At 51.9% G+C, this 17,066-nt stretch overlaps 1 protein-coding gene across 2 annotated transcripts in view; it reads left to right on the top strand.

Annotated features, from left to right (window-relative positions):
* The window catches only part of USP34 (ubiquitin specific peptidase 34), a 2,681,755-nt gene that overhangs the window by 2,105,748 nt on the left and 558,941 nt on the right, over positions 1-17,066 (top strand). For both annotated transcript variants that reach the window (XM_078649291.1, XM_078649292.1), the window contains exon 67: positions 11,378-12,012. In XM_078649291.1, the coding sequence (XP_078505417.1) occupies positions 11,378-12,012 (635 nt within the window). The remainder of the gene's footprint in view (positions 1-11,377; positions 12,013-17,066) is intronic.

Below are 17,066 nucleotides of genomic sequence, written 5' to 3' on the forward strand. Positions count from 1 at the left end.
GCCAGCAAACGGGTTCGTTTCGCTCCTTTCGTGGCCACGGAAGGGGCGGTCCCACACGTGCTGCCAGCCACGCGCCACGGACAGGTGGGTGCTGCAGCTCGTCCGAAGGGGCTACTCCCTCCCCTTCGAGACCCCACTCCTCCAGCCATGCCACCGCAGAACCACCGTGTGTCGGGGGACCACTTGACACTTCTGCAGGAGGAAGTTACGGCCCTGTTGGCCAAGGGGGCCATCGAGCGCGTTCATGGGCCAGAAGTAGGATGTGGTTGCTATTCCCACTACTTTCTGGTACCCAAGAAGGACAAAGGGGGCCTACGTCCTATCTTGGACCTAAGGAACGTCAACGGCTTCCTCCGGAAGGAGAAGTTCAAGATGTTGACATTGGCTCAGGTCTTGGCTGCTCTAGACCCGCAAGACTGGATGGTAGCGTTGGACTTGCAGGATGCGTATTTTCACATCCCCGTCCTGCCGGCCCACCGGCGTTACCTGCGGTTCACGGTAGGCCAGGAGCATTTTCAGTTTATTGTGCTCCCCTTCGGCCTTACCAGCGCCCCACGGGTGTTCACAAAGGTGATGGCGGTGGTCGCAGCCCATCTGCGCAGATCAGGGGTTTCAGTCTTCCCCTATCTAGACGACTGGCTGTTGAAGGCGGGCTCGCCCCAGACAGTCGTCCACCACCTTCAGATGACGGCGGACCTCCTGCATGGGCTGGGGTTTTCCATCAATGTGCCGAAATCACACCTGTGTCCCTCCCAAAAGCTCCTTTTCATCGGAGCGGTTCTCGACTCGGCGCAGTTTCGGGTCTATCCACCGGAACGGCGGGTCCAGGATATACAGGCTTTGATTCCCATCTTCCAGCCGTTATCCCGGGTTTCGGTCAGGTTGTCGCTGCGGCTACTGGGGCTGATGGCTTCCTGCATCCTTCTGGTGCATCACGCCCGGTGGCGGATGCGGGCTCTGCAGTGGGACCTGAAGTTTCAGTGGGCCCAGCATCAGGGCAACTTGTCCGACCATGTCTTGATCTCGGAGGGCACTGCGAGACAACTGCAGTGGTGGCTTACGGACCGCGATTGGGTCAGAGGCAGACCCCTCTCCCTTCCCCAGCCGGAGCACGTTGTTGTGACGGACGCGTCCCTCCAGGGCTGGGGAGGCCACTTGGGAGAGGCAGAGATCAGAGGCATCTGGTCTCCGGCGGATTCCCGGCTCCATATAAACCTGTTGGAGCTACGGGCGATTCGTCTAGCACTGAAGGCATTCCTCCCCTTTGTCAACGGGAGTGTAGTGCAGGTGTTCACGGACAACACCACCGCCATGTGGTACTGCAACAAACAGGGCGGGGTGGGGTCGTGGACCCTTTGCCAGGAGGCCCTGCGTCTCTGGCAATGGCTGGAACGTCAGGGCGTGACTCTGACGGTTCAACACCTGGCCGGTTCTCTGAACGCCAGGGCGGATGAACTCAGCCGTCGGTGCTCGATGGATCACGAATGGCGTCTGAACTCGGACGTGGCGCAAGGCCTCTTTCTGCGATGGGGAGAGCCTTGGTTAGATCTATTCGCCACAGAAGAGAACGCGCAATGTCATCAGTTCTGCGCGTTGGAGTTTCCAAGACGGCACTCGCACGGCGACGCCTTTCGGCGCGAGTGGAGTTGCGGTCTGTTATACGCCTTTCCGCCTATACCACTTCTGCCCAGAGTGCTGAAGAAGATCAGGCGCGACCGGGCCCAAGTCGTCCTTGTGGCTCCGGACTGGGCTCGAAGGTACTGGTATCCCGAGCTACTCAGCATGTCGGTCGGTCCCCCGATCCGCCTGCCCCTTCAGGAGGACCTTCTGTCGCAGCAGCAGGGGACGGTCCTCCACCCGAACCTGTCCAGTCTCCACCTCCATGCGTGGAGATTGAGCGGCGACAGTTGAAGCCATTCGACTTGCCTCCTGAAGTCTGTGATGTGATTCTGGTAGCCAGGCGTCCCTCCACGAAGTCGGTTTCGCCTGCCGGTGGAACAGATTTGTGGCATGGTGCACAGCAAAGGCTGTGGATCCTCTTTCTGCCCCTCTTTCCGAGGTTCTCCTCTACCTTCTCTCTCTTGCCCAGCAGGGCTCTGCTCTGGGCACTATCAAGGGCTACCTTTCTGCCCTTTCGGCCTTTCTGAGGCTGCCTGATCAACCTTCTTTGTTCAAGTCCCCTATTGTAACAAGATTCTTGAAGGGCATCACACACATGTATCCACCTGTCCCATTTGTGATGCCTCAGTGGGACTTGAACCTGGTTCTGACCTTCTTGATGAGTGCTCCCTTTGAGCCACTTCATTCCTGTCCTCTCCGTCTCCTGACTTTAAAGACGGCCTTCCTGGTTGCCATCACCTCTGCCAGGAGAGTGAGTGAGCTCCATGCTCTTTCTGTCAAACCTCCCTTCCTGTCCGTTCATCCAGACAAGGTGGTTTTGAGAACTAGACCTTCTTTCCTGCCCAAAGTTGTCTCTGCTTTTCACATCGGGCAGTCCATCACCCTCCCCTCCTTCTTCCGGCCTCCGCATCCTTCAAAGGATGAGGAGCGGCTCCATCGTCTGGACCCAAAACGTGCGCTTTCATTTTATATGGATCGCACACGCCAGTTCCGGGTGGATGACCAACTGTTTGTTGGCTACGTGGGTGCGAAGAAGGGACGGGCGGTACATAAACGGACCATCTCTCGGTGGGTCGTTCTGTGCATCAAAGCGTGCTACTCTTTGGCTCGGAAGGAGCCTCCTGTTGGGCTGCGGGCCCATTCCACTCGGGCCACGGCGGCTACTACTGCCCTGGGCCGGGGAGTCCCTTTGCAGGACATTTGCCAGGCGGCTACGTGGGCCTCGCTGCACACTTTTGCGAGGCACTACTGCCTGGACAGTCAAGTCCTGAGGGATGGCTTCTTTGGCCGTTCGGTCCTCCAGGACTTCCTGGTGTAGGATTGTATCGGTTCGCAGACCCACCACCGGGGTTGGTATTGCTGGGGTATCTATTCTAAGGTAAGGAATCTAATACTAACCTGTTTCTTTCAGATGAACAAGTTACTTACCTTCGGTAACGATATATCTGTAAGAAACAGTAGTTAGTATTAGATTCCTTACCGCCCCGCCCATCCTCCCCGTTCTGCGAACTGATACCTAGGGTTAAGGACATCCCTTTCAGGGCCCTAGTTTCAAATGGCACCAGTGTTGGTTCTCACATGGCTCTGCGTGTTCTGGCGCGGAAAAGCTATGTACAAAGAACTGACCTCAGCGCGCGGAGGCGGCGTCTATGTACTCCAGCGACGTCATCACGGCGCACGACGCCGACGACGGATGCGGAGCCACAGGAGACGCCTGCAGGCGACTCCTACCGACGCGCAGGGGTACTGCTACGCAAAAGTTTCCGGATCCAGACTGACGCCTGGGGATATTCTAAGGTAAGGAATCTAATACTAACTACTGTTTCTTACAGATATATCGTTACCGAAGGTAAGTAACTTGTTCTTCACCACCACCAAGAATGCACACTGTTAACATGTATGCACGCTAGAGTTCCCAAGAAGGCTCTCTCTCAGAGACTGGTTCCTCCTTGAGTGGATCTCGGGACTACTATATACCTTTCCACCCCTATCCCTCTTGGCTGGAGTTCTAAAGAAGATTAAGACCAACCAGGCCCAAATCATCCTGGTGGCTCTAGACTGGGCCAGGAGGGTGTGTTATTCAGGAATTCTTGGCCTGAGCCTCTGTCTTCTGATCAACTGCTTCTTTGGGAGGGTCTTCTGTCGCAGCAACAGGGTTGTGTCCTGCATCCTGCCCTCCAAACTCTGCAACTCCATGCATGGATATTGCATGGCAGCCGCTAGTCTCTTTTTATCCTCTTTCTAAGTTGTTGATGTGATTCAGACAGCTGTGCGTCGATCTACAAAATCAGTGTACGCCAGGCACTGGGATAAATTTGGCTCGGTGTGATAATTTAGCATGACCCTCTATAAACCAGGCTGTCTGAAGTGGTTTTATTTGTATTGTTGTTTTCTCAGCAAGGTAAGAACTAAGCGTAAGTGTGACTTCTAGGAAAGGATTTTGGCTAGAGCATCAAACAAGGGAGCTGTTTCACCATGAGGGATGATTGAAAAATGGCAGCTAGCACTCTGCCAGTTTTATTAGACTCTTGATATGTAAAATTGTAGAGCCGTTGGGTACCACAAGAGCAACATTGTTGTGTGTCCCTGGCTGTGTATGTCAATAAATAAGCACCCAGAAGAAAGAGGTTGAATGCAGATCACAGTGTGTACAACGGAGTCAAATAAAAAGAGGACTGTTTTGTGGGGTGGGGTAGGGGGATTAAAACAGAATTGAACCGCAGCATTGCCTTCCAGTGGAGGGAAACTCCTTCCTCTGCCAAGGCTACTGAACAAACATGTGAAGAAATTAATAAAGGAAAAACAAACTAAAATACAACATGCATCACCTATCAATGGGAACTAAAATACTGAGTTCACATTAGGAGGCTCCACTACCAGTTAACAGTGAATGTCACAGTGAAAAGCAATTGAATGTTCCAGCTAAGCATTATTGGCAAAAAACTAAGAATATTACCTAGTCTTAACTGTGGGCATAGCAATGCTGTCATAATAGGCAAACGTGACACATCCATTCATGGGTAAGAAAACATAATCTTTGTGCCATGACACAAGGATTATGTTTGGGCCCGGATCCGGGTCGTCGCCGGTCGACCTTACGACCTTGCCGGCGCCGGTTCCTAGGGTGTCGCCCCCGGCGCCGACCGCGTCCCCAGTCCCCCCCTCGGTCCGGTTCCGACGTCGATGGGAGATTTTTACTTCTATGATCCGGCCCCATCTTTTGACCCTGAATACCAGGAGATGGGTGGCGAGGCGGATTGGGAGGGGTCTGAGGACCCTCTGGCACGTGAGTGCCAACCTTATCAGGACTGGGCAGGTGAGCTAGGGGACGCCAGTGGTCTGGACACCTCGCCAAACACTGGCTTTGTCTTCCCTCCTACCATGGGTACGGAGGAGGGGGCAGCCTATAGTGTGGTGTTGACGCGGGTGGCCAAGGCCCTAACTTTTGAGCTCCCTGTCACGGCCGTGAGGACTAACCTCCTCACTGAGGTCCTTAAACCGCAAGCAAGTTTTCGGAGCCTCTGTTGCCGTTTAATGAGGCCTTGTTTGACGTTCTTCTGGGCACCTGGTCCAGGCCGCTACAGGTCCTCATGTAGATAGGAACGTGGCCAGACGCCACCTCCCTGCTCCGGGCGACCTTTGCTTCCTGTCCACCCACCCCACCCCCGAGAGCCTGGTCATACAGGCCTCTAACTCCCAGACCGCATTCCCGACGGCTCCCCCCGATTGGGAATCCAAGAGGTACGAACAATATGGCAAAAAGATGTTCTCCTTCCTTAGTTTGGGGTTGTGGTCAGTTAACACCGCGTGCCTCTTGGACCCACTCTCTGTGGGACACGGTCGCGGACGTGCTGCCACAATGTCCGGAGGAAGCCAGGACTAAACTCGCCCAAGCCCTTGCGGAGGGTCGAGATGCGGCACGGTACTCCATCAGATGTGGACTGGATACCACGGATTTGCTAGGTAGAGCGATGGCAACGACGGTGGCGATTCGTCGCCACGCCTGGCTGAGGTCCGCCAACTTTTCGGCTGATGTCCAAAACACCCTTTTGGACATGCCGTTTGATGGCCATCACCTCTTTGGCGACAAGGCAGACAGTGCGCTTGAGCGCTTTAAGGACTCCAGGGCTACGGCAAAGTCCTTGGGCTTGTCGGTCCCGCGCCAGCAATCCGCTGCCTCTCGCCCCTTTCGTGGCCAAGGAAGGGGCGCCCCCACACGTCCTGCCAGCCACGGGCCGCAGGCTAACATCCAGCGCGGTGGCGGACGTGGTAACCGCTGTGGCGGTGCCCGGGGACAACGGCGCGGCCAGTCCACATCCACCCCCGCAGCATCTGCCTCAAAGCCCTCCTAGTCCGAGCTTTCAGGCCCACAAGATGCCGGGGGGGCAGGGTTCGCCATCACCTCCTCCACTGGCGCGACATCACATTAGACAGGTGGGTGCTGCAAATCGTCCGAAGGGGCTACTCCCTACCCTTGAAGGCGATCCCTCCAGCCATGCCACCGCAGTACCACAGCGTGTCGGGGGATCACTTGAATCTTCTGCGAGAGGAAGTTGCTGCCCTCTTGGCCAAGGGGGCTTTGAGCGCGTTCCTGGTCCAGAAGTAGGGTGTGGTTGTTACTCCCAGTACTTTCTGGTTCCCAAGAAGGGCAAAGGGGGCCTACGCCCTATCTTAGACCTGCGGAAAGTCAATGGCTTCCTCCGGAAGGAGAGGTTCAAGATGCTGACACTGGCTCAGGTCTTAGCTGCCCTGGACCGTATGGACTGGATGGTAGCGTTGGACTTGCAGGACGCTTATTTCCACATCCCCGTCCTGCCGGCCCACCGGCGCTACCTGCGGTTCACGGTAGGCCACGAGCACTTTCAGTTTACCGTGCACCCCTTCGGCCTTACCAGCGCCCCACGGGTGTTCACGAAAGTGATGGCGGTGGTCGCAGCTCATCTGCGCAGGTTAGGGGTTTCAGTCTTCCCCTACCTCGACGACTGGTTGTTGAAGGCGAGCTCGCCCCAGACAGTCGTCAGCCACCTCCAGACTACGGCCGACCTCCTGCACCTGCTGGGGTCCTCCATCAATGTGCCGAAGTCACACCTGTGTCCCTCTCAGAATCTCCTCTTCATCGGAGCGGTTCTAGACTCGGCGCAGTTTCGGGTTTATTCTCCCGAACAGCGGGTTCGGGATATTCAGGCTCTGATTCCGATCTTTCAGCCTTTATCCCGGGTCTCGGTCAGGTTGACGCTGCGGCTTCTGGGGCTGATGGCCTCCTGCATCCTTCTGGTGCATCACGCCAGGTGGCGGATGCTGGCTCTGCAGTGGGACCCGAAGTTTCAGTGGGCCCAGCATCAGGGCAACTTGTCCGACCATGTCTTGATCTCGGAGGGCACTGCAGGACAGTTGCAGTGGTGGCTCACGGACCGCGATTGAGACAGCGGCAGATCCCTCTCCCTACCCCAACCGGAGCATGTAGTTGTTACGGCCGCGTCCCTCCAGGGCTAGGGAGGCCACATGGGAGAGGCGGAGATCAGAGGCCTCTGGTCTCCGGCGGAGTCACAGCTCCATATCAACCTTCTGGAGCTGCGGGCGATATGACTTGCACTGAAGGAATTCCTCCCCTCTGTCCGGGGGAGTGTAGTGCAGGTGTTCACGGACAACACCACCGCCATGTGGTACTGCAACAAACAGGGCGGGGTGGGGTCGTGGACCCTATGCCAGGAGGCTCTGCGCCTCTGGCAGTGGCTGGAACATCAGGGCCTGACCCTGGTGGTTTAACCCCTAGCAGGTTCCTTGAACGCCAGGGTGGACGAACTCAGCCGTCGGTGCATGATGGATCACGAATGGCGTTTGAACGCGGACGTGTGGCGCAAGGCCTCTTTCGGCAGTGGGGAGAGCCTTGGTTAGATCTATTCGCCACAGAAGAGAACGCACAATGTCATCTGTTCTGCACGTTGGAATTGCCAAGGCGGCACTCGCTCGGAGACGCTTTTCGTCGCGAGTGGACTTGCGGTCGATTGTACGCCTTTCCGCCTATACCACTTCTGCCCAGAGTGCTGAAGAAGATCAGGCGCGACCGGGCCCAAGTCATCCTTGTGGCTCCGGACTGGGCATGGAGGTTCTGGTATCCCGAGCTACTCAGCATATCTGTCGATCCCCCCGATTCGTCTGCCTCTTCAGGAGGACCTTCTGTCGCAGCAGCAGTGGACGGTCCTCCACCCGAACCTGTCCAGTCTCCACTTACATGCGTGGAGATTGAGCGGTGGCAGTTGAGGCCATTTGACTTACCTCCTGAAGTCTGTAATGTCATTCTGGCAGCCAGGCGTCCCTCCACAAAATCGGTATTCGCCTGCAGGTGGAACGAGTTTGTGGCATGGTGCACAGCAAAGGCTGTGGATCCCCTTTCTGCCCCTCTTTCAGAGTTTCTCCTCTTTCTCTTGCCCAGCAGGGCTCTGCTCTGGGCACTCTGAAGGGCTACCTCTGGGCCATTTTCGCCTTCTTAAGGCTACCTGATCAGCCCTCTTTGTTCAAGTCCGCAAGTGTAAATAGGTTTTTGAAGGGCATCACCCATATGTTTCCTCCAGTTCCTTTCGTGATGCCTCAGTGGGACTTAAACCTTGTTCTAACTTTTCTGATGTGTGCTCCCTTTGAGCCGATTCATAACTGTCCTCTTAGTCTCATTACCCTTAAGACCGCTTTCCTGGTTGCCATCACGTCTGCCAGGAGAGTGAGTGAGCTCCAGGCCCTTTCTTCTAAGCCTCCTTTCCTTTCAGTCCATTCGGACAAAGTTGTGTTGCGGACGCGACCCTCTTTCCTGCCCAAGGTAGTCACAGCCTTCCACATCGGGCAGTCCATCACTTTGCGCACCTTCTTTCCGCCTCCGCATCCCTCGAATGAGGAAGAGAGGCTCCACCGTCTGGACCCAAAACGTGCGCTCTCATTCCATCTGGATCGCACACGCCAGTTCCGGGTGGATGACCAACTCTTTGTTGGTTACGTGGACGCTAAGAAAGGACGGGCGGTGCACAAACGAACCATTTCTCGATGAGTTGTCTTGTGCATCAAGGCTTGTTACTCTTTGGCTCGAAAGGAGCCTCCTGTGGGGCTTCGTGCCCATTCCACACGGGCCTTGGCGGCTACTACTGCCGGGGAGTCCCCTTGCAGGACATCTGTCAGGCAGCTACGTGGGCCTCGCTGCACACGTTTGCAAGACACTACTGCCTTGACAGCCAAGTCCGGAGAAATGGCTTCTTCGGCCGTTCCGTTCTCCAGGACTTTCTGGTGTGATCATTGGTTCGCAGACACACCACCGGGGTTGGTATTGCCGGGGTATCTATTCTAAGGTAAGGCATCTAATACTAAACTGTTTCTTTCAGATGCACAAGTTACTTACCTATCTGTAAGAAACAGTAGTTAGTATTAGATTCCTTACCGCCCCACCCATCCTCCCCGCTCTGCGAACCGATATCTAGGGTTAAGGTCATCCCCTTTCAGGGCCATAGTTTTTATGGCACCAGTGTTGTTTTTTATCATGGCTCTGCGTTTTCTGGCGCGGAAAAGCGGTGTATAAGAACGGACGTCAGTGTGCGAGGGCGGCGTCTAAGTACTCCGGCGACGTCATCCCGGCGACGACGGACGCGGAGCCGCATACGAAGCCTACCGATGTGCAAGGGTACTGCTACGCAAAAGTTTCCGGATCCAGTCTGACGCCTGGGGGAACTCTAAGGTAAGGAATCTAATACTACCTACTGTTTCTTACAGATATATCGTTACCGAAGGTAAGTAACTTGTGCGATTGGCCCATGATAGCTGCAGATGTAGAGTTGTTTCTGACAGAGACTACGAACAGCAGAATCCTGACCTTAGAACTTTCCCCAAGCATCAGACTGGATCCGGAAAGTCTTGAGCAGTACCTCTGCGTGCCGTTGAGTGACTCTGTATCAACATTGTCCACGTCGAAAGTGAAGTGCATCGAGGCTATATAGGCGCCACCCAGGCGTGCTGACATGAGTTCCTTGTTTTTCACACCAACAGCGCAGATCCAGCTAGTGTTACAGACAGATGTCTGTATCTGATCCCCACTTGATTTGCCTGTCACCGAACCACGACCCCAGGGCCTACGCTGACTCCAAGTTGATACATCCCAAGGAGATTAGCAAGCGGCCAATGAAACTCCTTGTGGTGCGGCACAAGAAGGCTCCATGCTTCCCTGACACCAGGCAGGCCCTCTTGCCCTGCTCCCAGATCTGGACTGAGGCTGACCTCAGCACCAACTCTAATGCTGGTTCCAGGCCACTCAGCACAGTTTCCGGCTCCACAGACCTAACTACTTTGAAGAGGAACCTATCCTATCCGATACAGAGAGAATAATGCCTTGATGCCGACACCTGCGCCAGCTTGACCACCGCCATCTGCCCTGGATCTGTCCCCCACAGTGTGTGATAATGACGATGGGTATGGCCTCCTGGAGGATGAATCCTAACAAGAGGAGAACTGATATGAGTAGTTGAGCGACGTTAGTGGTCTAGACATTTCTCCATACTTGCTTTGTTTCTCCCCCAGGCCCCACTATGAAGGAAGGAACATCATTTGCTTTGGTGATGCAAATGGCAGTGTAGATACTCGACCTACAACTTACCACTGTCGAGGTCAAGACCAACGTCTTGACTGAGGTATGTCTATCGGGGCTCAGCTCTGCGGAGCACCTGCTCCCCTTTTATGAGGCTGTCTCCTATGTTCTCCTGGGGTCCTGGACAAAACCCTGCATTGGGGCTCCCATGCATAGGATGATTGCTCATTGTCACTCTCCCGCCCCGGAGACCTGGCCTTCCTCACCCAACATCCTTCTCCCTGGAGCCTGGTCGTGCAGGCATCGCCAGCTAACCGGAACGCATTCCCTAGAAACCCACCGGATAGGGAAGCAAAGTAGCTGAACACCTTTTGTGAAGAGGATCCTTTCTTCCACCAGCAAGGCTTTGCAGTCAGAGAACACTGTGTGTCTCTTGGGCCAATACTCATGTCTTGTGGGACTTGCTTGCACAGCTGCTGGCTATGCTACTGGAACAGGCCCGGGCCATCAGCGGTTAGATATAGTCTCCACCAGAAAAAGAATTACCAAATGTAAGTAACTTTTTCATCCAGAGTGAGTGGCTGGTGAGGGCTGGGAGCCCACAAGTGGAGAAGTGTGGCTCAGTGGGTAGAGGCGGCAGACCCGGAATCTGAGATCGACCGTGGACCAGGGTTCGATTCCCCGCCTCGGCGGGTCTCGGGCTCATAAATTCCACGGTCTCGACAATTCTCGCTCCGGTGCCTACTCGACTCACGGGGTCACACTCTGCGACTCTGGGCAATAGCTTGCTTAATCTCCACATCGGCCCCTCGCGGCGGGATGCCTGGCTTTCACCTTGTGGACACCCTGCCGGGGTTTCTCACAGGGGAATACCAGGACGGGTTCCCTAAGCAAGCGCGGAGATGCCCCAGGGTAAGTCCTGCGCTATATAAGTTTCATACATTTACATTTACATTTACAAGTGTGCTTGGTGAGGAAAGAATGCCATGGTTTTTCGGAGGTCCCTTGAAATATGCAGATTGTACCAAGTTTAGGTGTTGGAACCTACTAAGCTGTCCTTACTTCAAACTGATCTGGAAATATGCATTTGTATCTTTACCTATTACTTATGTATTTTTCATGATTTGAATATTTGCGTTGTTTACATGCAGTCTATATTGAAAACCTTAAAATACTTTCAATGTTTTTCTCTTTTTAAAGCTGCAGCTTACTTATTGGTATCCCTTATTCCGAGCAATTCTTTCCGTCAGATGTTCCGATCTACTCGGTCCCTACATATTCCCACACGTGATCTTCCCCTGAGCCCGGACACCACTGTGGTGCTTCATCAGGTCTACAATGTCCTCCTTGGTCTACTTTCAAGAGCAAAACTTTATGTTGATGCTGCTGTCCATGGAACTACTAAACTGGTGCCCTATTTCAGTTTTATGACTTACTGTTTGATCTCCAAAACTGAGAAGCTTATGTTCTCTACATATTTTATGGATTTGTGGAATCTTTTTCAACCAAAACTTTCAGAGCCCGCTATAGCTACTAATCACAACAAGCAAGCTTTGCTTTCTTTTTGGTACAATGTGTGCGTGGACTGCTCTGAGAATGTGCGTCTTATTGTGCAGAACCCTGTGGTGACCAAGAATATTGCCTTCAATTATATCCTGGCTGACCATGATGATCAGGATGTGGTGCTTTTTAATCGTGGTATGCTACCTGCTTACTATGGTATTTTGCGCATGTGCTGTGAACAGTCTCCTGCATTCACAAGACAGTTGGCTTCACATCAGAACATCCAGTGGGCTTTTAAGAATCTTACACCTCACGCCAGTCAATACCCAGCGGTAAGCAAATAAAAATTATGCATGATATTGTTCCCTTTGATTTCTGTTTCTATTTCTACAGTCTTTTACCAGCTCATATTTACATGGACTTATTGCTTCAGTAGCAAGACATGTTTGTACCAAACCACTGTATTTACTGTAAGTATTTTAACAGTGCTTCTTGCCAAAAAGTGTGCATAAAATCAGAAAAAGTATTATGTATATGGATGATATGATCTTTCATGCAGATAGCTATTGAAATCAGTTTCACAGCTAAATTGTATTTTTCTTCCTTATCTTTTGTATTTATTGGCTAATCACTACAACTTGAAAAACTGTTCATACCTTGCTTTGTTTTACTTCTTTTGATGAGACCTCCTTTTTGTTAAATGTGTGGCACAAGAGGGCAGTTCTCTTCTAGTGTGGAGCTTATGTGTTGTGTATAAAAATGTTTACATTTCATAATAGTCATTTATGTCATTGAACTTTATCCCAGAGTTATAAGGATGCGAGGCTTTGTCATGTTTTGCCTACATGATCCACTGGCTGCATGGCATTGTTTTTTATGACATTTCTCCTTTATTAGTGCATTCTAAGTGTGAAAGAGATCACAACAATGTTCTTCAGTGATCACTTTTAATGCATGCAATGTGGTTTATCTGAAAGAGACACTTTAGTGATAGATTCCTTAATTTTGAATATTCTCAGGCGTCAGTCTGGATCCGGAAAGTTTTGCTTAGCAGCACCCCTGCGCGTCAGTAGGTGGCGTCCTGCAGCTCCGCGTCCGTCACTGGTGTCGTCAGCGCAGAGATGACGTCACAGAGGGTACTTAGGCGCTACCCGTGCGCACTGACGTCCGTTCTTTCTTTTTCTGCGCCAGCAAGCGCAGATCCGGATTGAGCACGAACCTTAGTCACTTTTTGATGTGTGCCTCTAATGCCTGTAGACAGATCACGACTCCCGGGACTGTCAAGCCATGGCCCGACGCCGTTCGTCCCTTCTCCGGCTCCGCTGCCATGACCGGCTCCCTCTACGCCAGAGGCGGAGGCGACTGGGATGGGTCCGAGGACCCTCTTGTCTGGCAATGTGACTCAGAGCAAGATTGGGTGGACGACTTGGAAGACGTGGGCAAACTCGATGTTTCTTCTGACCCGGGGTTTGCCTCTCGTCTGCCTACTATGGAGGAGGGCGCTGGAGGAGAGTAGGATCTGCTTACTATGGTCACCCTCACTTTTTGATGTGTTTTACTGATTTATCGACGTTAGTCTGGCTGGGGCCCTGCTAACCAGGACCCCAGCCTAGCTGTTTCCGCTCTAAATTAATTGCATGGACATTAGGTACACTCCAGATTGGTTACTGGGTTACCCTTGTGAGTCCCTAGTATAGGGTACCTTAGGTACCAAGGGCATAGGTACCCCAGAGACCTACCAGGGGCTGAAGCATATATTATACCACCCCGGGAAGCCTTTCAAAATGGCACCATAGGTCTGCTACTGCAGCCTGGGTAAGGTGGTACTTGTACCCCTTACTTAGATATAGTATACCTATATCTACCTTTATATACAGACACATATGAACCTATAAGTCGCTGCTATGGCAGGCCTTGACAATCCTGAAGGCAGAGTGCTTGTTTTTGTGAGAGGCTGCCCAAGCATGAGCTGAGCCCCTCTGCAGCTTTCGGAATCCCTTCCTTATAGCTGTTCTGTGATACAGCCATACCATAATCTCTTAAGTGCATTATAACCTCGCGGTAAATGCTAACTTTGTAATGGCTGCATCAAAAGATGTCGTGTTGGGTGTCAAACACTTTGGAATCCTGCCCCCCGCCAGTTCTGGCGGCGGCTGTAGAATTCCACCCTTCTAGAGGGAGAAGACATGTACACGCTTACCTGACCGGTAATAGTTTGAAAGAGCCCCAGCATCACAAAATGGATGCTGCTGCCACAGACACGAGTCTGACCTCCTGCTGCTGGACGAAACTCCGGCAGGTAAGGCCTGGACAATAGGGTTCCTGTCCAGGGAGTTGTAACCACCTCCCCAGACTGGCTTAAGTGAATTGGGGCAGGGTGGATGAATTCATTGAATGCTTTTCAGACTGTGCCTGGGGCACACAAGGTGTCCATGCGCATACCTCAGTTCAAACCGGTTGCAGAGGCGCTCAGCCCCTGCTCTGGCACGAAACTGGACAAAGGGAAAGGGGTGGGACCTTAGAGTTAGTCCAACCCCTAAACTTAGTATAAGCATAGGAACCCAGCCCCTAGTACTTTAGATTACCCTGGACAAAACTCTGCAACATATATCCTGGAACTTCGACATTCTATTTCGACTAGAAGACGAAAGGATCTCCCTTGGGGTCAAGGAGTGACCCCCCTGTTTAAACAGGCACCAAAGAAGCATCTTGCCTGACTGCATTTTCGAGGCTCCCGCCGTATCCCGAAGAATCTGCGACACAGAACACAGACTTCCAGACACCTCCGAGGCCGACACGAGATCTCAGCAGAGCGGAGACCTGTAGCCATCACGAGAGACGTGGGACCGGAACTCCTGGACACCGTGCACATTTGCTAGTGCATCTACTTCCCGAGCTTTCCCGGAGTTGTTCATTGGGCTACACGTAGTCCAAGCCCTGAGCACCATCTGCACAGAAAATTGTGGGCTTACACTCCACGAGTGTTCTGTGGGCCCGCTTTTAGCATTTCTGCTCGAGGCCCCTTCACAATCCCTTGTCCATCGACTGGTGGGTCCCCACGAAGGTAACTCTTTTGTTTCTTGGGCTTCCCTGGTTGCTCCAGACGTGCCCTGACTAACCTCCAAAGGGTGAGTCCTCAGACCTTGCTAGTCTGCACCGAAGCCAATCTCTGCGTGGGTTGCTGTTGCCATGGCTTGTTGGGTCCAATCCGGTTACCAACGCTGCAGCACTTGACATCCGACGTGGGACAGCTCGAATCCAGCTCCTGGTTGTCGTCGACGCCTCCTGGTCCTCGTGGCTGAAGAGTCAAGCTTCACCTCCTGCACCTGAAATCACCCGACCTCTGTAGGCATCTTCTTACTGCCTCCCTGGTCACTGGCAAGTGACCCAGACTCTGTCCCCTCTGCTTTCAGGTAATTCCGATCTTCGATCCACCCTTGGATCTATCCGGACACTTTTCATCTGGTCGCCTGCAGCACTTCTTTGCAGCTCTCCATAGGAACCGATGACTAAACCCGACACGAAAAGACACCTATGCACCCGGCTTCCCTGGGTGAGGTAACACGAGTACTTCAGTTCTCCCATGGGTCTTGACTCTCGAACTGTCCAGTACTGAAGGGGTTTGTTCCTAATCCACTCCTAAGTGTCCTTATTCTTTAAATATCTAATAGCAACTTTCTCCATAGAAGTCAATGGTGATTCGCGTCTGTGTTTAGACACTGCACGCGTCCCCTGTGGGTCTCCTGCGGCCCTACCTTGGGTGGTTACTCGATGCCCCAGTGGTTCTACAGGCCTAGGCCTTGTCTCTATGTTCACAGCAGTACTTATACCACTTTCTTAGTATATGGTTTGTGGGGCCCCTAGGGAAAAAAACGTGTACTATGCTAATTTACTGTGTGCTACTTAAGTTTACTTTGTGTACTTTTGCCTCTAGCCTCATAAAGAGACTAGAGGGATGTGTTTAAAATAAATACATATATATTTTTTATGTACCTGGTGTGATTCTCCTTTCATTTGGTCATTTATGAGATTATAGACTGGTAAAACCAACTGCTTTACATTCCTTCAAGACTTAGCCTGAAGGCTGCTCTCCACAGCTATACCAACAAATAGTAGCAGCGGGTCATTAGCTAGTTACCTCAAATATGTATCTGGAACGAATGGCCCCTAACAGTGGATAGTGAACTAGAACTCAACTATGTGCAGGGAACGCTAACTAAGGGTAAATATCTTTCCTGTGTGGAAAAATACCCATCAGTTGTCGATCCTAGGCGCCCTGTTCATCATTTGGGTTCCTTCACACCGGGAAGGTAAGTTTTGACCACTGTAGATAGCAAAAATTGGACAGTGGGAACCATTGGATGTTCTCATATATCAGGGTATGGATAGACAACTGTAGAGCAGTGCATGTGAAAAGTGAAAAAAGTGAACTGTGATATGATCAGATAAAATTGGGTAGTAGAAAGGATAAACAACTTTATTAAACACCTTCGTACTCCCAAAATAATAAAATGCGTGCGATAATAGTGGCTTCACCATATAACCACTAATCCCTATATACGGTCAACATGTTTCTGCAGACTGAATTTGGAGCCTAAAAGGTATCCTGCTGCTGTCTTCAGAACCATAATCGCGACTGCTCAATAAAAAGGTGAAAAAAGGAAAAGCTATCACCTGGGTATTTAGTAGTTCTTCATTCTCCTCGCTTCCGTGATATCCAAGTGGTCAGAAGAGAGGGGAGGCACCCATCCAGAAACATACAAAGAGACAGACAACCGAAACAGCACAAAGTCAGTTTGGTTACACAATACATTAGTGACGTGCATAAGTGATTAGTTTGTAAAATACCAATCTTGTGTCTTAAAAATAACACCCACACTTTCATAATCGTAAAGTGGCTGCTCTCACTTACCAAATTTGGAGGAGAGAAACACTCCACCCCACCAGGCCACAGCTCAGGTAAATGGAGCCCCGCACTGATGAGCATAAAGAAAAATATTGAAAAAAACGGGTTACTCTGGCATGTCAGAAAATACTGACTTCATAACACCACCCAAAAAGCAGCAAACAAGGTCGGCGGCTTCGCCTCTGTGCACTGCTGATAACAAATGTGCAGGCGTTTACCTTTTCACAGAGCACTAATATTTATTAGTGCGGCCTCTCTTCATACATTAATTATAAGTTTACTATCGCCGGTATGCGGGTATTAGACAGCTGTTAAAACACTCGCTTCGCTTAATCAGACTTCCTGTAACCACAGCCCGATAACTTTCGGGGACTTACTTCACCCGCCAATACTGTTTAGAAAAAATGACCTTGCCAGTGTGAAACCGGAACAAAGTCAGTTCGTTTCAACTATGCACCATAGCATACGACGGACACATCC

The sequence above is a fragment of the Lissotriton helveticus genome, chromosome 6 (assembly GCF_964261635.1).
Source record: "Lissotriton helveticus chromosome 6, aLisHel1.1, whole genome shotgun sequence".
NCBI lineage: Eukaryota > Metazoa > Chordata > Amphibia > Caudata > Salamandridae > Lissotriton > Lissotriton helveticus.